The sequence below is a fragment of the Macadamia integrifolia genome, chromosome 2, assembly GCF_013358625.1.
Source record: "Macadamia integrifolia cultivar HAES 741 chromosome 2, SCU_Mint_v3, whole genome shotgun sequence".
NCBI classification, from domain to species: Eukaryota; Viridiplantae; Streptophyta; class Magnoliopsida; order Proteales; family Proteaceae; genus Macadamia; species Macadamia integrifolia.
The window spans coordinates 43871483-43896373 of record NC_056558.1 but is presented as its reverse complement, the minus strand read 5'-3'; the positions used below and the strand labels follow the sequence as shown (position 1 = coordinate 43896373).

Genomic DNA, 24891 nt, shown 5'->3' with positions numbered 1-24891 from the left:
CCCCCCCCCCAAACAATGACAATCATTCTCCCCCCCCCCATCCTCTTTATTATGAATAATTAATGCAGGAGCATGACCACCCACATTGGATGTGATTTGGTCTTTTTTCTTGAGCCTATTTTAATACTATATGATTATGGACTTTTGTTTTAAGTGTTTTTTATTTGTAGTGAAATCATTTATAAGGCACACATTTTAGGTCATAAGTGGTAAAAAAAAATATTGTTTGTTGTTGTAGGGGGTGAACAAACTTTATCACACTTTGTTTTTGCTTGGATCCTTGTAGCCGACCCCATTAAGTAGGGATAAGGCTGAATTTGTTGTTGGAGGGGGTAAACAGAGTTTGCATTTTAATTTGGTAGTTAGTATTAGTAGTGGAGTCCATTAACTATTATTTAGAAAGTCATCACGTGAGATAAAAGTTTTTTACTATTTGTGGGACCTAATTTGAGGTAGCTTATGATTCTTTCTACAGAGTCTACGCATGGTAGGGGTTCTTTATCTATTTAAGTTGTTATTTTATTTATTATTTAATTGTTTGAGTTAAGTAGGAAGCTTAGGTTAGTAAGATTTCTATTTTTTAAATAAATTGCAAGTGACAATCTCCATACGATATTGGAATGAAATAGAGTTGATTTTTTTTTTCTTTTTGAAAAGTGAGTTGTGTGCTCTCCTTCTCGCTGTCCCCCGTGATCTCCTCTCTTCTCCTTCCATCAATTTTCCCACCACCATCAGAGCCTCTGTCTGATCAGCATCGACATGTATCGGAGCTAAACCTGGCCATAGATACCATGGATCCTATTCTTTTGTTTGTTGTCCACCAATGACTTCAAGACATACAAGAGAACTCACGAGATGTTAAAGAAAATCTTGAAGTGACTCGGTAGCAATGCAAGGAATTTAAGATCTATTTGCTGGTCACATTCAATCATATGGAATCTTCCTTTGTAACATGATATCAGCCGTTGGACAATGGTTGGATGAGAAAGAAGATGAGCCGTGGTGAAGGAAGACAAAGTGAATTCAGTTATCATTGAAGAACTACCCATGGATGATCATAAACTGGTTGATCTTTTGATTGAATTAGTCAAATTTGTGCTTCCATATTATGACTTCAACGATGGATTCTTTACCACAGAATTTATACCATAGGATTGTGACATGATCAATGATTTTGTAGGGTCGAGGATGGATGCTGATTGTGCATTGAAGATCCTCCATTATACAAAACTTGATGACACTCCCCCCCCCCCCCCTCTAATAAAGGGAATAATGCATGAGCATGATCACCATTGGATGTAGATTGATCTTTTATTTGGGCATATATGATTATGGACTTTCATTTTAAGGGGGTTTTTTGGCTCAATTATAATGCCCAGATTTAAGGTCCATGGTACACAAAATTAGTATTCTTATTAGGTAGTTATTGTTAGTTGTGGGGTCCATCAGCTATTATTTAGGAAGGTATCTTATTAAATAAAATTTAAATGTCTTATTTGTGGGACCTAGTTTGGAGGAGGTAAGGTTAGTTGTGAGTTAGCTTAGGATTTTTTCTGAAGAGTCTTGTTATTTCTTTTATTATTTAACTGTTTTGAGTCAAGTAGGAAGCTTAGGTTGGCGTAGACATATATTTTGTCTTTTTCTGTTTTATAAGTACATTGCAAGAGGCACAACCTCCGTATGATATTGGCATGGGATAGAATTAATTTGTTTTTGAAAAGTGAGTTGTGTGCTCTTTCTCTCTCTCTCTCTCTCTCTCTCTCTCTCCTCTTCTCCTTTCCTTCTATCGATTCCCCAACACCCCCCCCTGGCGCCCTACCAGCAGATCCCTGTTTGGATCTGCATCAATATGTTCTTTTTCCCTTTTTTATGAATAACAAAACCACACGACCCAGTCTCCAGGGACAGATCTTATGGTGGAGGTTGAGACCTTTTAAACCTTGATGGATTGCAGTCAGTTTTATTTGAAAATTGTAGGCTTAACTGCTAACACAACCCTCTGTATTTTATGGAATTTGGAACTCATCATAGATCAAACCTAGGTGCAGAAATCCAGGAAACAGTGGTGGAGGGAGTGACTTGGTGAACAATCCTTCAAAACTTGCTGGCCGTTATCTAATGTAATGGAAAAAAGAAGACCTTGGATTTTCTTCCGCCCTCACTTCCAAACTTCGAAGTCAATAATACTGCAGGAATCTTATAGATGTCGGATAATTACGCTTAGCTGCAAACTCTATTTTAGCTCTGACCAATCTGACACTTTCTCTTTCTTAAATTTAAAAACCAATGATGTCTCATTTAATATGTTGCACTGTGCGTGCATTGTGTATGAGTAAAAAAATATAGTTTCTAATTGTAATACAAGTGAAAACTGTGGTGTAGAATCCTACTGTCTTTTATATCTTTATCTTTGATTTTGGTTGAGTTTCATTGGCCAACATGTGGTGTTTACTTAATTTTAAGGTCAACTGCTGGTTTGGGGTTGGGTCTTGGGCTTGCCGTTATATGGATGTGTGTGGCCTACTCCAATTGATGGAATTCCTTTTCCCAAATGCTAGTGGTGTGTGTATGTACCAAAGTTGTGGGAGTGTGGGGATCAATCTTTATTACGCTTGCTAGTTTTTGGTCCTTATATGAGATTACTGCTTATGACATTGTATCCTCAAGTCTTGGTGCATTTGCAACTATGGGTGGTCCATGTGATAAAAACCATGCCCATTTCACTGGCCAGGCCGAAACAAGGGAATTTCCTTAGAATGGAGTTAAAATGATAAAATTACAAAAATACCACTGGATTCCATTATATTATGATTGCATTTTTTGAGCAATTTTATTTCTACTCTATACTCACTTTTTAAACACTTCCTGAGCTTGTCTAATAATATTATTACCTTTAGTAATTCTGTAGAAGGTGCGTTCTCTTTGTGCACCTTTTCTGTTCAATCTTACAGATGTTCATCTGTTTGGAACTGGATGCTTATCAGTTTTCTGGTACTTGTGTTTGCTCCTTGTATGTATTGGTTGAAGCTTTTGACCTGTGCTCCTAGTTTGTTAGAAGCTCTTCTTCTTCTTCTTTTTTTTTTTTTTTTTTTTTTTATTGTTGATTGCACTGTTTCTTGCTGTTTTTGCAGGGTTGATCGAAATAAATATCAGATTCAGATTCCCTTGCCCCCGAAGATTGATCCAAGTGTAACCATGATGACAGTGGAAGAGAAGCCAGATGTTACATACAATGATGTTGGTGGATGCAAGGAGCAGATAGAAAAGATGCGAGAAGTGTGTAATACTTTTAATGTGTTATTTTAGTTTTATTCATGGATTGGTTTTAGGTGGTAGGATAGACCTAGAACCTTTAGCTGTTGATGCTCTCTCATTGGCACTCATTTTTGAGTTTGATCTGAATCTCTTTCTTAAGGTTGTGGAGCTGCCAATGCTTCATCCAGAGAAATTTGTGAAACTTGGTATTGATCCCCCAAAAGGTGTTCTTTGCTATGGTCCGCCTGGGACAGGAAAAACACTCCTGGCTAGAGCTGTAGCCAACAGAACTGATGCTTGCTTCATTCGTGTCATTGGAAGCGAGCTTGTCCAGAAATATGTTGGTGAGGGGGCTCGCATGGTTCGAGAGCTTTTCCAGGTGATATATGCCTCCCTATTTACATTTAACATTTTTCTCTCTTTGTTCAGTTCTTATTATCCTAATAGAAAAGTGTGATTTCCTAATCTTATTGGTCCTCAAGTACTAGCTTACATATTTAACATTTTGATAGATGGCCCGTTCAAAGAAAGCTTGTATTGTCTTTTTTGATGAAGTGGATGCTATTGGGGGCGCACGTTTCGATGATGGTGTGGGTGGAGACAATGAGGTTCAGCGGACCATGCTTGAAATTGTGAATCAGCTTGATGGGTTTGATGCTCGAGGGAACATCAAAGTTCTAATGGCGACAAATAGGTCTGTTCGCTTTGTGCATATATACATGTGTTTGGGTGTAGGTGTGTAGTGTAGTGGGTTTAGAGGGTACCACTAGCCTGGCACAAATATCTGCCACATGGCAGTGGTAGAGCTGAAATTTTGTGTTCTAGACCCCAATGTCCCAAGTTCACTTTCCGAGTTTCAGTCCAGACAGAGTTGGTCAACTGATAAGATTGAGTTCTAAAAATTCATTGAAGAAATGAAAATTTTCAAAGAAAAAAGGACACCTTAAAATACAATAAAGTATGCAAATACATGGTAGAGTATATAATAATGAGTGTAAATTTTAACAAATGGCCAATGTAGACCATTTTCTAGGTATCCATACCATCAAGATTACCACATCACCGCTGCACATGGAAAAACTTGGTGCAGGTCTAGAAAAAGTTTGGGTATATATTATTGTAACTGTCGACTTGTACTCTTTTGTAGGGCACCATATTAAAATTGTTATAGGACATTGTGGTTTTATTTACTGAAAACTGTGGCCACACTTTTCTTTGGTGTACAATGATGAAAGGCCTTGCTTGTGCCGTGTGTGTGGTGTTTAAAAAAAAAATTCGGATACAGCACTGACCTAGAATCATCTCAATCTGAATTTGTGAGTCACCTGCACAAGGCTCCAATGTTGATCTCGGAACAGCCAAGTATTCGCCAAGGGAATTGCTTCTTCAGGCCAGGATTCTTGGTGCTTGCAGCAAGGAGTGGTAGTTGCCAAAAATTGATTATGTAATTATGTAATTCCAGAACTGTCGCCTAAGACCATATACTGAAAGGATTGTTATCAAGTCTTAAATATTGATTGGCATAGTTTCAAGATAGAAAGGGGTTATCCATAGAAGAGGATTGGTGCTTGGATGTCATAGCCTCAGTACCGTGGTCTTGCTCTGTCTTGTTGATTTCCTTTTTGTCTTTTGTATCCCTGAGCCTATCAATTTTACAGTTGACCTTTATTTACATCTTTTCAGACCTGATACCCTTGATCCAGCACTTCTACGTCCTGGTCGGCTTGATCGTAAGGTTGAGTTTGGACTTCCTGATTTGGAGAGTAGGACACAAATATTCAAGATCCACACAAGGACGATGAACTGTGAAAGAGAGATTCGGTTTGAGCTTCTTGCTCGCCTTTGCCCTAATTCTACTGGTAAGCAAAGTGGCTGGAGAATACTATTTTTCCTTTTTGATGCTGATTTTTTGACCTTATAGGTGTTAGCCAATGTTAATCTTGGTGTCATGATTGGATTACCTAAACAACTAATTGACTCTATTAATTGAGGTAGCCTTTGGTATTGATCTTTTTTGGAGGGTGAAATTCTTAGTGCACTGAATGGATCTTCAGTTTTTGCATAATGGTCGACTCGACTCAGTGTTAGATGGCAAACTGTTGATTTGCATGTCATCATGATGGTAGTTTGTTTGTCTACATTGCTGATCAACAGTAAATCCAAACCCCCCCCCCCCCCCCACCCCAAAAAAAAAAAAAAAAAACCCAACATAAAATGGGGAGAGGTCATTTTCACAGCCCCATTCAGATGCTCCTCTGAGTGGTCAATTTTGAGCCTCATGGACTGCTGGATTGGTTGTACACCTTATGGATTAGCCACGAATCATATTACAGACTCGTAACACCTTATGGATTAGACTTGTATGTTTCAGCTGTTTGTGTATATCCATGCATGGACAGCCTCCCTTATTTCCCTATATTTCTAAAGCTTTATTTTGACACTGTTAGATGCAAGGACCCTCGGGTCTACCTATTCAAAAAAATTTGGTCATTCAGTTCTGATTTTTTTGAAGGCATCTTAGACAAGGTCCTATGGGAATGCATTCTAGCACATTCCTGTTCACCTGCTGATTGTGGGATCACTTTGTTTACGAATTTGTATCAGGGGCTGACATTAGAAGTGTCTGTACTGAGGCGGGGATGTTTGCTATTCGAGCACGAAGGAAGACAGTAACTGAGAAAGATTTTCTTGATGCTGTGAACAAGGTCATCAAAGGCTATCAGAAGTTCAGTGCTACACCCAAGTATATGGTGTACAATTGATGGGGGCTGTTGATGTGCATTTTCATTGAGGAATGAAGATATGTATGCCCATCCTTCGGTGGGATCATTTGCATCCCCGCGACATTGCAGTTTTAGCTTCTGATTGTATTGGTTGGGAGTTGGAAACTAGAGTGCAGCCAGGGTGGTGGTCTCCTCTCTGCCTGTGGAACTTTGGCTAATGGTATTGAGAATTATTTCAATACAATAGGGGAATTGAACATTTTCTGTTTTGTTTTAAACGATTGTTCCCTAGCATTTTATGGTTACGTTCTTATAGTTGATTTTATTATAGACTGGAAGGAATTGAGGTCCATTTTGCTTTCATTGTGTTTACTAAAGAAAGAGATCTGAAGTCGTCTTCTTGCAACTACTTGAAGATGATCCAACTAATTGACAAATTACCGGAAAGTAGGCTCAAAACAAAAGATTCATTGGTATGTAGTTAGTAGTCTGCTTAATTGGACAAATTGGGATGGTAGAGTTGTGGTCCACCTTTTATCGATCTTCCCCTGTATTCTTAGCCTTGTGGAGCATCATCATGATGTCGTCAGGTTGACAACTTCGTACCATATTATGAGCCCTTACTGCTATCGTGATGAAATGGGCTGAATAGATTCACATGGGAATCGACACAGAATCTGTTTGTGCCCTTGATTAGATTTTTGGCTTAACCTTTGTTTACTTGTATTTTGTTATTTGAAAAAAAAAAAAAAAAAATACAAAAAACAGGTACTTTATTAGTTTAGGATTTGTTTATGAAGATGTCTGATACCGTCTTCGAAAGGGCTATCCGCAATGACCTGTCGGCTGTCGTGTTCATATATCCACATATCAATAGCTCAATTACTCAGAAGTTGGGGAAATAGGAATACAATCTGATTGCTCAAATACTGAATCAAAGCCGGCAATAAGTATCTATCATTGTTGAAATTATCCTTACTTCTAACCAATGTGGACCGTCCATCCAAACCCCCCACACCTGCCCTCTTCCCTAATCAAAAGTCCACTGTGATGAAAACTAATAGGATTTTATTCCTTCACTTTTTAACCTTCTAAAGACAAACCCGAATCTTTACAAGACCTAACATACAAAGTGGTATTTATCATAACAAAGACGATAATAAAAAATAGGGATAAGGACTAGTTACCGTCTCAACTCACAAAAATAGTGTTAAAAGTACCTCTTATCACATGGATTGAGATTGACCCATATACAGTGATGTGGCAGATTGTGAAGAACTACACTCATCAGGCACCTGAAATATAGCTTTCAGCAAAAGAAATTAAGCAAAAGTACAGACATCCAACAGGTACACAAAGCTCTCAACTTTCATTCACCTCAACCGACATCTCAATCCAACCAGAACTAGCAATGATCGTTCGAGTCCGATAAGAGTTTAAAGTCTGCAACAATAACTCGTTACAAATGCATTGGCATAACCTATAAAATTATCTACTGCCATGGAACGAAAATTGCAAGAAACCTATGACATGAAAATGGTGATTTTGTTTCGGTGGGAGGGACAGGGACTGAATAAGATGTGGTTAGAGGCTTTGGTAATCGTGGAGGCTAGGAGGATACACCACTAATTTTCAGTTGCAGTTAATGCTAGCCCATGGGAACAGTGTGAGAGCTGCAATTGAACGTACCATCTCCCAGCAGACAATAACAACGGCAGCCTAAAAACTTGTGTGCATTGCCTCATGATACAGGACATTACTTGGTTATCCATCTTTTACATTCATTCATTCAAAAAATTATTCACTTCTAGTCCACCCCCAACCCCACAACCACAAATTGAAAAAAAAAAAAAAGAGGGGAGAAGAAGCACTACATATCTGGTTGTGACCAAAGTTGAAATTACTATTTGATAGGCTCGACTTCAGAAAACTCAGATTCAAAACGTGCTGAATCCTTCGCTACTCTTGTTCATCCACTTCAACCAGCCTTCCACACACCCATTTCTTCTTTTTAATAGCTTTCTCAGATTTCCCAACCTGTGCTGTCCCTCCGTTAGGCAGCGGGTTTCTTCCATATTTGGCAACCCCATTTAGTTCAATCTGAACCAGTTGCTGATCCGTTGGAACTGAGACCATTGGATTTTGCAGCTGTAATGGAGACTCCAAACAGTACCTAGAACTTCCGTTCCCATTAGAAGTGGGTGAAAGAACCTCCCCACCAATCAGAGAGCTAAGCATGGACCTTGTTTCATGGCTTTGAGTGGAGGTAATAGGTTCCCCACTGCTCGGAGGTTCTCCACTGCTCAGCACATTTGTGGAGCTTGTTTCCCCAATTGGAATGGCTGCGAACTTGCCAAAATTGAAGCCTCTTCCATCGTATATGTTACTTGAGAAGAGGACATGTGTCCCATTTGCTTCTCTCTTATCCAGTGGGTCAACACCGTTTTCAGTGCTCAAGTTCACAAAATCATTTACCAGTCCATTTAAGTCGGCAGAAGAATAGCAATTGGCACTATCACGTGATGCAACATGTCCTGCTTCAATGTCTTTGAGTGACTTAGTTGCTTCAGCTATAAGCTTCCTGGTTTCTATAACTGAAGCTTGGGCAAGAGGGCTCCTTGCTGCAGCCACCTCAAGGGCCATCGCTGCTTTCTCTGCTTCAACAATCAGCAGCCTGAACCACAAAAATCAAAGTACCGGCATAAGTAACCTACTGCAAGGAAATGCATGACCTCTCGATCAAATAAACCTCTTAAATTCATGGATAACTCTAATAAAGTAATATTTTACTTCAGCATGAATTATCAGCAATGGCCTATCCAGATAGCAAACTTGCCATGGAGGCTTCAGAAATAATCTGGACTTGTCCAAAAGGTGGCCTCACTACCTAAATGGCAGAGTGATGACTCAATGAGCCATCCGGGTGGTATATGTTGGTGTACCGCTATAGACAAGAGAATATCTGCAATATTTTCTTTAGTCTCAAATTTCCTCAAACTTTTTCCCAATGAAGGAAAAGACTATTTGCTGAAACTTGCCATGTGGAGAAAGGGCAACATAGAGGAACATGTAAACCAATTTTGAAGCCACTTACTCGGTTATACCACCACGTCAAAATCATATTGCGCTGACATACATAGTAGAGGGTTTTTTTTTTTCTTTGGGAGGAGAGAGTGAAGGACAAAAATATACTTACTTTGCCCGTTCCATGGCTTCTCTTTTTTTAGTTTCCATAGATGCCCTCTGTGCCCTGATGTTTTTTATCAACTCCAGCTTGGAATTTGCTGATGGATCTTTGTATGAAGGTTCACTTCTTCTCTTCAACCTAGGCTGGCCTTGTTTCTTAGTTGGAGTCCCAATGGCATTACAGGCATCACAGACTTTCTTCTTCACAGGGCTCACCCTTACTGATGGTGTCTTCCCAACTGGCTTTCTCCTTGGCTTTCTTTCAGCTCCAACATGTGTTCCATGGTACTTAGACAGGCCAGAGCATACCCGTTCACGGTATCCCTAGGAAAAAATAATGTTTTAACAAACAAATGTTAATGTCTGAGCTGATGTAGTCTATTAAGTTCAATCGGGCCTAGAGATAACACAATATCTGGATGCCTGTAAATCATAGTACCAGTATCTGCATGTGTCATGATATGGGTATGGGATACAGGCATACAGCACCCACTTCATTTGAAAAAGGAAAAAAAAAAGAGCCAAAACTGATGTCACATTTGATGAAGAGATTATCAAATTCAATAATCAAAGAGTCAGGATTGTTATCTTATTTATATCTCTAAATGTGTTATCTCACTTGTGTCAATTATCAGACATTAGTGTATCTACTAATTTAACTTCGAAGACTTCAATTGTCATATATAGAACCACAATGATGCAATTAAGATTGTCCAATTGGGCCTCGGAAGACTTTATTTAGGCCCATGGTTGGGTTCTATGGGCCTTGGGCTTTTCTATTTTTGGGGTTATCGATGCAACGGGCCTCTTTCATAAGCCCATATTCAGGGCCTTAATTCTATTAAGGGATTTACTTTATTAGTTAGTCTAGATAAAATCCTGTTTCTCTATTTATTTTATAGGCAAAGGAATTCAGCCTGTTCTTGTGGCACTTCTCTGACGCATGGCCAATGGGAGGGCAAGCGGGAGCATCTTCAGCACATGGTTTTTTTTTTTTTTTGGGGGGGGTGGGGGGGGAGGGGGCAGCATGGTTCATGCCCGCCTGTTTTTGGGTCTAGGGAACACCAGACTGGTAGGGTTCTTATTCCCTCATTTATTAAGTGTTTTAGTTAGGCTAGAATAGGTCTCTAAGAGTCCAACCTGATTTCAGTCTCTTTCCTTTATTATCTCAGTTACCTAGTTATTTTAAGTCACATTATCAATTCAGGATTGGTTTAGGCCTTTCCTTTTTTGAGTTTGATTCTGTTTTTGAGTCTTCTATGTAAGTTTGTAAGGGGCTACAGCCTTGGACATGTATTTGAGTAGTGAAAGATTTGACTTTTGCCCATAGTTTTTGATGCCTTGGCGTCCAGGCACCTTGGTCGCCTTGCATCCAAGCCCCCTAACAACTATACTCTTGCCCTTGGTTCTATGGTGATTCAGAATGCTCCCTCCTGTGGTAATTCAGTAAGCTCCCTGATGGTGATTCCATCCCAGCAGATTAAGAGGTGATTCTAAATCGTATATTTTCAGTGATTCTAAATCATATATTTTCTATCTTTTTCTTCTTATTTCTATTCTCCGTTTTAATTTAGTTACAGTCCTAGAACTCTGTTTTCTGGTTCGATTTCGGGACTCCTACCTAGTATCAAACTCTTCTAAACTTCCAAGTTCTGGTCATTTTTTTAAGTTATACCTTCAAGCTCTAATTCTGCTGCCATTGCTGAGTTCAAATTCAATTTCTGGTTCAGATTCTTACTACTCTATCGAATTCAGAAGCATCCTAATTCTACTTTACTTCTTTGATTTCTGAGTTTAATCCTTGAATCCGGATTCCGGTTACATGTTTACGCTTCTGTTACTGATATTCCAGCATACTGATCTCTTTAAATTATCTGTTCTTGTTTGTTTTGGAGATCGATTTCTGATTCTGTGATTCTGGAGTGTCCTATCCTCAGTAGGAATTTCTCATAACTCAGAATCTGACCCTTGGATTGTTCTCACTTCCCAGATTTTAATAATTCTGCTCAACCCCACCCCCCCCCCCCCCCCCACCCCCAAAAAAAAAAAATCAAGTAGACCCTTCGACTAGCATAGTGGCCAGATCTGACAATCTGATATTCCAAGCTCTCTCAAATCTGGTTCCTCCTTTCCTCTGATTCTGGAAAATTTCCTGGTTTTTTAAACCCTATCAATTCGTGTCCTAATTCTTCTTGTGTGTCAAAGTTGCAAGTGGATCTTAAGTAGTGTAACATTATAAGTTTGTTACTAGTCCATCATCCAATTCTGAGTCCCTATAAACAAGACATGGCTAATGATATGAATATATGCATCAATCATTTAGAATTCAAAGAACTGAATTTGAGTTGGATGTGCATATTGTAATCCGTCCCCTAAATCTTTGAAAGTATGGAGTTAATCTGAATCTGGCATCATATACTGTGAATTAGCTCAACTCAAATAGGTTATTTAGGTCTGAAAGCAAACAGAAACCGGAGAGAAACATGTCAATCTGGTCTTCAAGTCAGGCAATTTACAATTTTGTTCAGAATCATTCAGTTGGCCACAGGATCCTCAAATCTTGAACCCAAACTGGATCACATGCTGGAAAATTGCTTTTAGTGCCAAATCCAAACCAAGTCCATATGGTCTAGTAATTGCAATGGTGGTAGCCATCACATAGGTTTCATATGACCATTCTTTTTCTCCTTCTTTTTTTTTTTTGGGGGGGGTGTGGGGGTGGTTGAAAAGTGTGGGATCCACCATTCAATGGGTCACCAAAACCCAACTTAAGGTCTCAAGGATCATAAACATCTGTTACACTATTTTCCACATGATGGAAAGAAAAACATTATAGTTACTGGTCCGAATGGTTAAAAATTAAAGTCAGTTCAGATGGTGATGATCAACCATATTCTCAAATCATCACAGCATAGGAGATCCCTAAGCAGGACCTCTCAAATGCTCAGCTCCGCTTGTCACTGGTGGTAGTCAGATCAGAGAGCCCAACTTCAGGATCATAACCATCTGATATATAGCTTTCCATTGAATGACAACAAAAAGAACGGGTAATGGTAAAAAAATAAAAAAAACAGTGGAAAAAGACATTGTTCAGATGATCATGAAAAGCCAATGATCGCAATTTTGAGCACAAGAGATTTCCCAAGCAGGACCTCACCTAAATAAGTCACATGTTCAATATGTAACTAGATAGTCTTACCAGATCAGCCCATTTGGAAGAAATTGCCTCTGATATCTTCCTGCGTTGTTCAGGAGACTTGGGTGCTCTCTTGCTACCTTTTGGCCTTGGCGTTGATTTCCTCTGCTTAATGCTCACCAACCACTCCTGTTCAAGCTTTTCATCTAAGAGCTTATATGAATCCCAATGCAGCTCTTCTTCACCAGAATAACCTTCTCTAGAAGCTTCTGCAATCAGGTTTTGCCATTCAAAATAGCAGGTCTCTTGCACAAGCAGCTTCTCGCGGCGCCGTTGCCACCCTATTCGAACGCCAACACCAATTTTCATCCTAGTCTCCTCACTGCATAATCAATTAGAAGAGGACAAAAGGTGAAATGGTCATGATATGGTTAAGAAAAATGTAACCAAAGGAATGTAAGCAATCAAGATGAAGGCTCAGTACAACAAAATGCTACAGCATCCATGATAAAAATTGGTCACATGCCAAACTTGAATTAAACCTAGAGCTGAGCGAATTCTCGATGTATTTGAAGGCAACATATGGCAGATAAGGAATGAAAAAGCCGAAAAGTTTGCAGCTTTTTCAAACTTTGTCCAACCCCAGCTTTAAGGTACACCAATAATCCTTCCCTTGGCCATGTTATACATTTATCATTCAATATGTGGTCTATATAGTGGAATGATGGGCCAGACTCTTACAGCTATAACCAAGTATTTATGACAAAGGTCAGTTGTATTGACTAGTGTCCCCCAACCAATGGATAACTTCCAGAAAACCCAGAAACAATATAAGTTGAATAGCAGAGGAGAGGAGAGAACTAAAGTCCTTTAGTATTAGGGCCAACAACCCTAGCTGTTCAGCACTAGGAAACTGGTCAGGGAAACGTAGAAATCTTAACACACTCCTACCAAAAAAAAACAAAAATGGTGTGATAAACCCAAGAAATAGAATAGTACAGGACCCACCTCTGAGCATGCCCCAAGTTAACTAACTTCATTTTGACCTGCATATCCAAATCAATCATGTCAGAGTTCAGAATTTCGGCCTGTTCCAGAGGAGGCAATATTCTTAAAGATTACCGCTGTGGGAACCCATTACTCTCCCCACACCAACATACTACTGTTGGCACCTCCCAAGTCCAGACCAACCATTGGATGTACCACTTCTTCGTTGGCTAAAACAAACATTACTTAGAACAAAGAGTGCAAAGCAACCTAAAATGGAAAAAGTAGGGCACCAAGAAACCTAAACCAGTCACTGAAATTAACTTCAAGTCAAGACACTGGAAACACAGATTGGTTCATTGAATCAATTGAAATAAAGTTTACTTCGTGGAATCATAATCATTTCCTTTTTTTAAATTAACATCCAACTATTTTCAATTTTACACTTCTCATTGAGCAAGTAAACAAACTTTTAGTAATAAGGCAATGGGAAAAGGTTGCGCGCACCACTGGTGTACCGTAAGCTAGTGCCTACAATGTCTATCTCTCCCTTCCCCCCTACAAAATGACCCATCTGCCCCTCTTGCATGATACCCCCCCATCCCGCACCCCCATTGGTGCCACCTGCTACTTACTATACACGGGCGGTGTGCCTCTCTCCCCAAGCAATTTACATTATTTCAGGCATCAGCCCCAGCATTCAACTGACTTCAGTTTTCTAATCAAGTTGTGAAATAAAGTTGACTTCTTTGAATCTTATTTGTTTTCTTTTTATAATTAATAATGTAGGACTAAGTTTGAAAACGCAAACTAATCCAACTACAGGAACTTTTAGTCAAAAGAACAACCACTAATCACCCAAGAAATAGACAATACACAACAGTCCAGAAATAGGAATCGAATAGCCCTTTGTAAAGCAGAAATTTCAACTCAGAACTAGAGTTTCAGAAATCAGATATCACACCAACTATAGGACTAATCAGTAGCAGAAAATAGGGTATTAAAATAGACCATACTCAGTAGCAACACCACAGAGACAGAACATACCAACCAGATTTCAATTCTGGATAGAAACACAATCGGCCAGATTCAAAAAATTAACCAGACCAGACAATCCCCTGGTCTGATGGGCATGGAATCAGGATCGAACCTCCCTTCCAACAGGGGGGACACTCGATCCAAAGGGGAACTCAATCCGATGGCTAGATAGCCCAGTAAGAGTAGTCGATACTTGGAGAATTCTGGAAAAAAACTCAGATCTGAACTTAACAGTAGATTAGTTCTCTTACCTGAGTTGCAGAACAATAACAGCAGCAATAAGTCTTACCCACATTAAACAACAATAACACAATAAAGAAAACCAGAAAATAATAGCAACCCACTCGGACTTCTCGCCGCAGAGTGTCGATTGGATCAAACACCAATCCCTAGGCCTTGATCAAACACAAGGAGTAGTCATTGAAGCCAGCGACAGCAACAAGAGTCTTTTTTTTTAAGCATAAATCGTGGCTCATTAAAAGAGCCATCATCTTTATTTATAATGATGGGGAGGGTTTACAAGTAATAGTAACTCAGAGTTACTAAAAATTGATTACAAGAAGTTACCAAAAACTGGAAATTAGAAACTAACAATGACTTGAAATTAGAAACTAATTTAGGTACTGAAATTAGAAACTAACAATGACTTGAAATTAGAAACTAATTTAGGTACTGAAATTAGAAACTAAATAACCCCATCTAAAAAGGAAACTAAAGAAAAAGGAAACAAATCACTGAATCCCGTATGCAACCTTAGAACCCCTAGTTTAGACCCATAAAAGTAGCCCAATACATTCCAAACCACATGGACTGAAGGCCCAACACGTATACAACCCAACCCTAAGCTTATTCCTAATAAAACAAGCCTAGTTTGGTGAAGAATCTGCATCAACTCTCCCCGGCTTGGAAACATTCGACTCCGACGAATGGATAAGGGACATGTAGCGCTCATACAAGTCGGGATCAAGCCTCTTGAAATCATCAGCATGAATCCAAGTACAATCACTACAGGGACGGCCTTTCCACTTGACAAGAAAAGTGTGATAACCGGTGCCACGGCGGGAGGTCTTGTAATTATCATCCAAGACGTCTTCAATAACTTCAGAAGTGGGTGGCTTCAGTTGAGGCAACCTCAGCATTTGCTCCATGTCTCCATCATCCGAATGATGCCCAACATAAAGGTGAAGATCAGCCACATTAAACACGTTGCTTATGGTCATGTCATCCGGCAGCTCAAGCACATAAGCATTAGGTCCTATACGTTTTAGCACCTTGTAGGGACCCATCTTTCGTGGATGTAGCTTGGTATTGACACCCGTCTGAAACCATTCAGGATTTACTCGAATCATCACCATGTCCCCGGGTTTGAACTCCACATAACACCGATGACGATCAGCAGAAGCCTTATACACCTCATTGTTCAAGGCAATACGTCATCGGACGTTGGCATGCACCTCAGTGATATGACATAAGAATTCATCAGCTTCAATACTAACTCGAGCCTGGGGTGGCAAGCAAGATCTCAAAAGGAGTACGACCTGTTGTCCTATTCATTGAGCTGTTGTAGGCAAATTCTACAATGTCAAGAATAGAAGGCCATGTCTTCTCATAGTCTCGAACCAAACACCTCAACAAGTTTCCCAAGCTACGGTTCACCACCTCTGTCTGTCCGTCTGTCTGTGGATGAAATGCAGTTGAAAAGTTCAGCTTTGTATTTGTCTTCCAACCACAATGTCTTCCAAAAATAACTCATGAACTTAACATCACGGTCAGACACAATACTAGTTGGCAGCCCATGTAGTCGTACTACTTCCTTGAAGAAGAGCTTTGCAACCTGATAAGCATCAAAAGTCTTACGACAAGGTATAAAATGAGCCATCTTAGAGAAACGATCCACAACCACCATAATGGAATCATATCGTTCTCTAGTAGGGGGTAGTCCAAGAACAAAATCCATGCTAACATCAAGCCACGGTGCATGAGGAACAGGTAGTGGAGAGTATAAACCTGTGTTCTGTTTTTCCCCTTTTGCCAACTGACATACACGGCATCTCTTGATCACATGATCGACATCCTTTGCAATGCATGGCCAATAATATCGATCAGTCACCTGTGCAAGTGTCTTATCTTTCCCAAAATGTCCTCCTAATCCTCCTCCATGTAACTCTCGTATTATGTAATGACGTAAGGAAGAGTTTGGGATACAAAGCCGTGTGCCAAAGAACAAGTACCCATCATGAATAGAGTACTTTAGGTGCTGCCCACCTTGTTGTAACTCCATAAAGACAGTGCTGAAATCAGAATCAGATGTATACTCACCTCGTATCTGATCTATGTTAATAACATGTGCTGAAAATGTGTTAAGTGTGAGCACTTTCCGGCTAAGTGCATCAGCCACTGTATTCTCTTTTCCCGCCTTGTACTTCATAGCAAATACAAACTCTTGCAAGTAGGCTACCCATTTGGTATGTCTATGGCTAATCGATTTCTGTGAGTGAAGGTGCTTCAAGGCCTCATGATCAGTGTACAAAATGAACTCTTTACCAATGAGGTAGTGCCTCCAATGGCGTAGCACTTGAACGACTGCATACAACTCCAGATCATAAGTCAAATAGCGCTTCTTGGCCTCATTCAATTTTTTGCTATAAAAAGCGATGGGGTGTCCTCCTTGCATTATCACTCCTCCTAGCCCAACATGTGAAGCATCTGCAGCTACCTCAAATACTTTGTCAAAATCTGGTAGGCGTAGGATGGGTGCCTCTGTCATCTTCCTCTTCACAAAAGCGAAAGCTTTGGTCGCTGCAGCTGTCCATTCAAACTTCCCTTTACTCGACTTCATACATTCAGTGATGGGTGCCATAACTGCACTGAAGTTCCGAATAAATCTCCTGTAGAAGGAAGCCAACCCATGGAAGCTACGGACTTCTGTTAGAGTCTTAGGTGTGGGCCAATCAGTGATGCTCTTGATCTTCTCCAGATCAACTTCAACCCCCTTTGATGACACTATAAATCCAAGGAATACAACCTTGGGCAGCATGAAGGAACACTTCTTGAGATTAATGTATAACTTCTCAGCACGGAGTACTCTCAAGACTTGCCTCAAGTGATCCTGATGCTCTTCTTGGTTCTTACTGTATACCAGAATGTCATCAAAATAAACAACCAAAAAGCGACCAATGAAGGGACGAAGGACCTGTGTCATCACCCTCATAAAAGTACTAGGTGCATTTGTCAGACTGAACGGCATGACTTTCCACTCATATAAGCCATCCTTGGTCTTAAAGGCGGTCTTCCACTCATCCCCAGAACGGATGCGAATCTGAAGATAGCCACTCCTCAGATCTAGCTTGGAAAAGACCTTTGCCCCGGACAGCATATCCAACATATCATCTAGTCGTGGTATAGGAAACCTATACTTGACTGTTATCTTGTTGATAGCACGGCTGTCCACACACATACGCCAAGAACCATCCTTCTTTGGCGTGAGTAAAGCTGGTACTGCACAAGGACTTAAGCTCTCCTCAATGAAGCCCTTCTGTAGTAACCCATCCACTTGTCGTTTCAGCTCGGCATGCTCAGTAGGACTAAGTTTGTAAGCAGGAAGGTTGGGTAAAACCGAACCAGGTACCAAGTCATTTGCATGCTGTATGTCTCTCATGGGAGGCAACTCATCTGGGAGATCATCAGAGACTAAGTCAGAAATATCAGACAGGAGCTCTCTAATAGGTGCACTATATGTTACCTCAGGTTGGGGGGTGACTTCCCTAGTAACAAGTGCCATAACCATTCCAGTCTCATGACTTGTGCGTAAGAACTGTTTATGGGAAATAGTTAGCAACTCCTTTGTGGGCATAGCTAATACCTTCTTCTCATTGTCAATGTCCTTCTGATTTGACCTTAATGATCTCTTTCGCCGTATTTCAGCCGGCACATTTACCAGATAGAAAGTTGTAAGAACACCCTTCCACATGAAAGTACACAGATTCTTTTTCCCTCCAACCATGGCATCATTGTTATACGTCCAGGGACAACCAAGCAATACATCTGTGAGTTTCATTGGGATCACATCACACCAAACTTTCTCTTCATATCGGTAAAGTTTCAAAGGAACTGAGCATCTCTTATTCACCTCTAAGGTATTACCATTCAGCAAGGATACTTTATAAGGCTGAGGATGTGGGTCAGCTTTCAAGGTTGCTTTCTTCACAAAGGCTTCAGAAACAACGTTGACACAACTGCCACTATCAATGATAATCTGACAAGTATGCTCACCTGACTTCATACGGCTGTAGAATATGCAGTTACGTCGCCAATCCTCTCCTTTGGTTTCAGCCACCAATATACGAGTAACAATATTTATTCCCTGAGTATCATCCTCATTAGTGTTTTCCATATCATAGTCATATCCACCATCATCATCATCATCTAATGGGTAAGGATAAAGAGCTGACTCATCCTCCTCATTGGAGTCTTCAACCTCAGCTACTGCATTAACCCTCTGCTTATGCAGACAAGACTTAGCAAAATGTCCTACCTCTTGGCAATGAAAACACTGTACCTTATTACCACCTGTCATGGGTGCCTTTCCTATATGATCAACTCGCGGAGGAAGAGTGGACTCTGAAGGTGCTGAGGTACTAAGTTTAGTAGCTGGAAAATTCTTCTTTACCTCCCCAGTTTGGAAACCAAACCTTCTAACTGGCTGTGCTAGAAGCTCCTCTGCTCGTAGGGCCTTGTCAAAACAATCCCTCACTGAGTGCACTTCAACAACTCCGATACCCCTGTTGATTTCAGCTCGCAATCCCAGTCGAAACCGAGATAACAGTTGCCTTTCATTCTCCCTTATGCCTGTACGAGAATAAAGTGCGTCAAACTTGTTCATGTACTCGGCAACAGTCATAGACCCTTGACAAAGAGAGTTCAACTAGTCTTGTATGCGAGCTCTGAAGTTGCGTGGCAAGTATTTATCTGATAACTCAAGCTTCATCTCCTCCCAACTAGTAGGTTCTCTACCACGGTCTTCTAACTCTAGCTCATAGGTCCTCCACCACTCACGAGCAGCCCCAACTAGCTTAGCACGAGCTAGTTTCATCTTCCGTTCCTCAGGTAACTCATAATAGTCAAAATAGTCGTCTAGTGCGACTACCCAATCATAGAACAATTGGGGGTCATATCTCCCATCAAACTCCTTCAGATCGAGCTTGACCTTCTGTGAATCTCCAGAATACCTCTGTTGCACGGGACGCTCAGTCTCAAAATATCCTCTTACATGCTCTTCAAAAGTAGGTTGTGCTACCAGAACCCTTTGTGGTGCTCTCAGATTAGGGTTTACTCTCCTGTTAGTCAACTGAGCAACTACATTCAATGGGGTTTCTACTTCGGGTGTTGTACGTGAATCGCCAGTAGGCGGTTGTGGTGGGGTCTCTTCATTCAATAACCTGGCATCCAATTCAGCCTTCAATTCAGTTTTCCATTTTTGTAGAAACTCCATAATAGAAGCTAGGGTGGGGGTGTTGTTCTCAGCCATACTCTGATACCACTTAATGTAGGACTAAGTTTGAAAACGCAAACTAATCCAACTGCAGGAACTTTTAGTCAACAACCACTAATCACCTAAGAAATAGACAATACACAACAGTCCAGAAATAAGAATCGAATAGCCCTTTGTAAAGCAGAAATTTCAACTCAGAACTAGAGTTTCAGAAATCAGATATCACACCAACTATAGGATTAATCAGTAGCAGAAAATAGGGTATTAAAATAGACCATACTCAGTAGCAACACCACAAAGACAGAACAAACCAACCAGATTTCAATTCTGGATAGAAACACAATCGGCCAGATTCAAAAAATTAACTAGACCAGACAATCCCCTGGTCTGATGGGCATGGAATCAGGATCAAACCTCCCTTCCAACAGGGGGGACACTCGATCCAAAGGGGAACTCAATCCGATGGCTAGATAGCCCAGTAAGAGTAGTCGATACTTGGAGAATTCTGGAAAAAAACTCAGATCTGAACTTAACAGTAGATTAGTTCTCTTACCTGAGTTGCAGAACAATAACAGCAGCAATAAGTCTTACCCATATTAAACAACAATAACACAATAAAGAAAACCAGAAAATAATAGCAACCCACTCGGACTTCTCGCCGCAGAGTGTCGATTGGATCAAACACCAATCCCTGGGCCTTGATCAAACACAAGGAGTAGTCATTGAAGCCAGCGACAGCAACAAGAGTCTCTTTTTTAAGCATAAATCGTGGCGCATTAAAAGAGCCATCATCTTTATTTATAATGATGGGGAGGGTTTACAAGTAATAGTAACTCAGAGTTACTAAATCTGAGTTACTAAAAATTGATTACAAGAAGTTACTAAAAACTGGAAATTAGAATCTAATGAAAATAGAAACTAGTCTAGACAGAAATTAGAAACTAACAATGACTTGAAATTAGAAACTAATTTAGGTATTGAAATTAGAAACTAAATAGCCCCATCTAAAAAGGAAACTAAAGAAAAAGGAAACAAATCACTGAATCCCGTATGCAACCTTAGAACCCCTAGTTTAGACCCATAAAAGTAGCCCAATACACTCCAAACCACATGGACTAAAGGCCCAACACATATACAACCCAACCCTAAGCTTATTCTTAATAAAACAAGCCTAGTTTGGTGAAGAATCTGCATCAATTAACCTTATGTATTTTCCAATTTTCCATTATTGTTTTTTAGGGCAATTATGCAACCTCTTAGTAACAAGGCAGTTTAGGTTAATTAGTATATTACACATCAAGTCCGGCATTCAACTGAGTTCAGTGTTCAAAAATCAACTTGTGGATTTCTGAACCCAGGGGCCCACTGACAGTTATTGGCCATCCAAAAGAATTATATTCATCAATTGCTTGGCACTATGATGCAATTTTTTGTTCCAATGTCTATATCATTGGTTGGACTGTCAACAGGGTGCAGTGACTGGTGACTGAACAGCAGTTTGGGTGGCATAGAGATATCACTGTCTTTGGGTGATTATGAATCTAATCTTGAGTTAATATAGACAATCAGTTGATTCCATGAAGACATTGAAACATGAATAATATAGACAACTGAGTCCAAAATTATCCATAAAACTACTAACAAAAAATTTGTCAAATGTCCAACTTAAGAAAGTCTCAACTGCAAGGTTAAAGTAGTGCCTGACATGAGATTAAAACTTATTGGATTCCTCCTTATTGGCTAAAAATATGTTTTCAACTTACTGTGTAGTGAATATATAATCACTCAAAGATGTAACTGTGTGTCAAAAGAAAGCATACAAATTTGTTTTTCAAATGCCCAGAATATCAATTCACCAGACAGCAACTAGAATAGCCAAAACATAGAAGTGCACTTTATCAGCACAAACATTAGCCATTAGATGACACAATAATTAATCAGTTCAAGGTTCTAAAAAGAATCTAGAAGCAAGAACTACGACCAGGATCAATAAAGGAGTCGATAGGACTAGTATAGAGTTAGCTTAGACAGAAAATAACGGAAACTTAATATATCAAGATCCAACAACCAGATCTGGTGGAAATTCAAGGGTGCATCCGAGTCCATCAGATCTATCAATTGATATCCAAATATTGAAAATCATATCAGAATGTATAGATGATTCACAGCCTCTTAAAGATTCAAGTTAATAGTAAGAACTGAGAAACTATAGAAAACATGTATGATCACATCTGAGGAATTGTTTATATATGAATCATATGATGTAAACAGAATCCAATGACCAGATTTTCATTCATAGAAAAAATATACGTCACGAAACAAGCAGAATACCAAATTCAATTTTATGGACAGGAGAAGAAGAGACAATATAAGAAATCATGGAAAGAAAAAGAAGAGAGGATAGATCACACCTAATAAGCAGCTGATTAGAAAGAAGAATGAAAAAATCTGGACTACTAGTCCTGTATGCACTGATGAACAGCTCAAAAACTTTTGTAAAATCTCAATATCTAGTATTCAAATCATGTCTAATCGATGAGGTGTATACATACATAAGATCCTTTTAAAATTTCAAAATTGACTCATAAAAGGACTCATAATCACTCTCTCACACTGACTTGATTTAATAGACTCAAAACAAAAGTCTATACTTGCTATTAAGTATCCTAATCTAACTCAAACTCCTCTAAGACACTAATCTCGTGTATTGACTTCAATCCCACCTTATGAGCTAACTAATATTATAGGCTCGTTACAAAAGTAAACCCAAAAACAAGTAGTTCAAAGTCCATAGAACCAATCCCTGGCCCAAGCCTGATTGGGCACTCTTAACTACATCAGCTATTCTAAGTGAAAATGTGAAACTATTCTTACATGACATCACCTTGGGATCTTGCATTGCAAGCTTGGTTCTCTCTTTTATCCGTCGCAATGTCTCTGCACATAATTTTTTGAGCATTTGTTAAAATAGTAAACATACAATAATAATCTAAACAAAAAGCCTCATAAATGCAGTGTCATTAAGAGCATCTTAAGTTGCACACCTGCACTGTGTTTCCTGCCCTTGTTCCATGGCACGTTACCCTTGTTTGCTTTGGATATCCTCATCCGCCTTAGCCTTTCTCGTTCATCCAGTGGTGCGGAGTCTTCACCTGGGAACAGAGAGACATGAGACTTCATATGAGGTTCCAAGTGCCAATCGTGATCGTCCCTCTGTCCATCTTCGTCATCCACCAAATATTTTGGTTCAAAGGTAGAAACTGCTTTAACCAGGAGTGCACCCCGTGTATCAAGATGCCCAGCATCAAATTTCAGTGTTCTGGAGAAATGGATGGACACAACCCAAGCAGAACCCAAACTTTTCTCTTTTCCAGAAGTGAACTTATTTGATGTGCTGACATGAAAAAAGGGTTGAACCCTTGATTTAACTAAGTGGTTTCGGAAGGAATGCTGTGGGATCGCAACATCTGGTAGAAGCAACATTATCAAGAAAACCCTTAGTCACCAAAAGCAGGACAAATAAGCCCTTAGTTGTCAAAAGTTGGACGACCCACAGTAGAAATAAAGGATTAAGAGTAGTTTCTGGCACAAATTAAAATTCGAGTGAGGGAAAAATATAAAAAATCACAAGCAATAAGTTTGGAAATACAAATAGCTTAATTAAGTTCAGAGAAATCAAACTAGCTTACTTCTAAAGAAATAAAAAGATGGGTAAAGGGATACCAAACGACCTAGCAATTTAATCTTCTCTTTTTTCTTTGTATTTTTATTCCTTATCATTATTATTATTTGGGTAAAGTTGCCGCCGAGGACCGGGAGGGGGAAGCTACGTTCAATACAAAAAAATATGTCTTCTAATGGTGCATGTTATTACTTCTCACAGTAGAATTTCACCTGGTTCGATCAAAACATAGAACAAAAAGAACGAAAGTAAGGAAGGAGAGAGCGAGAGAGGGAGAGGAAGACTTACACGATGTGTGTAAAAAAGTAGCTAACAAAGGCATGAGAGCTCATTCAGTCATCCAACTATTTAGAAATAAGTAAAAGGAAGTTGTCAATACTCCATGAAAATTGATCGTCCTAGCTTGCTTCTTTAAGCGGCAGAAATCTTGAAGCAGCTAGCGGTCAGCAGGCGGAAGGAGCCAATGAGCCAAAAAAAAAATTGAAGTAGCAGACACAGCGACGAGTGAGAACCACAGGGTGCTGAGAATGCCAACGGCGATAAGAGATGACTGCAAATGGACTTCAGCCTTTGAAGTTAGATATTTTAAGGGATAAAATGCCTTCCGCTCCGTAGTCGAAACTCGTAACTACACATTATTATGTCCCTCCCCTCGCTTCTTAAGAATAAGGACCCGTTTGGTATTGTTTCAAAAAAACGTTTCTACCGTTTTTTCGTTCTATTGTAACGGAAAAACGTAAAAATTTATTTGACAACCATATGTTGTGTTTCAGTTTTTTTTAACCAAAAATTGGAGAAAAAAAAAGATTTGAAAGAGGAAAGATGGAACGACAAAAGCCCGTTCTGTCCGACAGTTTCGTTCCAAAGGTGTTAAAAAATGAAAATTTTGGAACTTTCGTTCCCGAGAAAGCAAAGCAACGCAGAGAGAGGACGAAGCGATTTCTTCTTCCTATGCAAGTACCTCCATTCTCCTTCTTCGTCTTTTCTAACCTCTTTCTTCTTTCTTCTCTTCTAAACCTCTTCACTTTCGTATGTGTCCAACGGTAGTCGCAAAGTATAGGTAAAGGGTTTTTGAACCATTGATGACGGATTCCAGATTTCAGATTCCAGCGATAGAGATCGAGTTTAGAGCCAGATTCCAGCGATAGAGTTGTGAAATCGCCAGTGCAGGTAAGCCGCTTCGTTGTTTGTTCTTCTTGTCTTCTAACCTCTTTCTTTTTCTTCTCTTCTAACATCTTTTCTTTCGTCTTTTTCTATTGCAATTACAGAGCACAGAGCAGGTGAAGGGGCCAATTTTTTGGGGGTTTTTTTGACCACCGACGAGGGATTACAGATTCCAGCGTTTAAAGCTTCATATTTTGTAAGTGAAATTTGTTCTTAACCCTAAAATCAA

General features: G+C 39.7%; 2 protein-coding genes across 3 annotated transcripts in view; one reads left to right on the top strand and one right to left on the bottom strand.

Moving 5' to 3' along the window:
* Window positions 1-6339, top strand: part of LOC122066791 (26S proteasome regulatory subunit 7) — a 16181-nt gene extending 9842 nt beyond the window's left edge. The window contains exons 6-10 of the mRNA XM_042630631.1: window positions 3132-3276; window positions 3416-3634; window positions 3768-3949; window positions 4939-5114; window positions 5860-6339. Of these exons, the coding sequence (XP_042486565.1) occupies window positions 3132-3276; window positions 3416-3634; window positions 3768-3949; window positions 4939-5114; window positions 5860-6017 (880 nt within the window). The 3' untranslated portion in view covers window positions 6018-6339. The remainder of the gene's footprint in view (window positions 1-3131; window positions 3277-3415; window positions 3635-3767; window positions 3950-4938; window positions 5115-5859) is intronic.
* Window positions 6340-7692: 1353 nt separating this feature from the next.
* Window positions 7693-24107, bottom strand: LOC122066777. 2 transcript variants are annotated; one of them, XM_042630613.1, is made up of 7 exons: window positions 23787-24107; window positions 22861-23283; window positions 22701-22753; window positions 13309-13346; window positions 12364-12682; window positions 9175-9488; window positions 7693-8652 (listed from the first exon to the last, which is right to left on the bottom strand). In XM_042630613.1, exons 1-7 carry the CDS (start codon window positions 23818-23820, stop codon window positions 7938-7940), a joined length of 1896 nt encoding a protein of 631 aa, XP_042486547.1. In that variant the 5' UTR covers window positions 23821-24107; the 3' UTR covers window positions 7693-7937. The 2 variants fall into 2 exon arrangements, with proteins under 2 accessions (XP_042486547.1, XP_042486555.1); XM_042630621.1 differs by lacking the exons at window positions 13309-13346; window positions 23787-24107 and having other exon boundaries at window positions 22691-22753; window positions 22861-23037.
* Between the last annotated feature and the right edge of the window lie 784 nt (window positions 24108-24891).

Coding starts and splice junctions, on each gene's coding strand:
- LOC122066777 (XM_042630613.1), bottom strand. CDS start 23,820: ATGCCTTTGTTAGCTACTTTTTTACACACATCGT. Junction 13,347..22,700: donor TTGCAATGCAAGATCCCAAG/GTGATGTCATGT, acceptor TTGGATATGCAG/GTCAAAATGAAGTTAGTTAA. Junction 8,653..9,174: donor GAAGCCATGGAACGGGCAAA/GTAAGTATATTT, acceptor TTTGTGGTTCAG/GCTGCTGATTGTTGAAGCAG.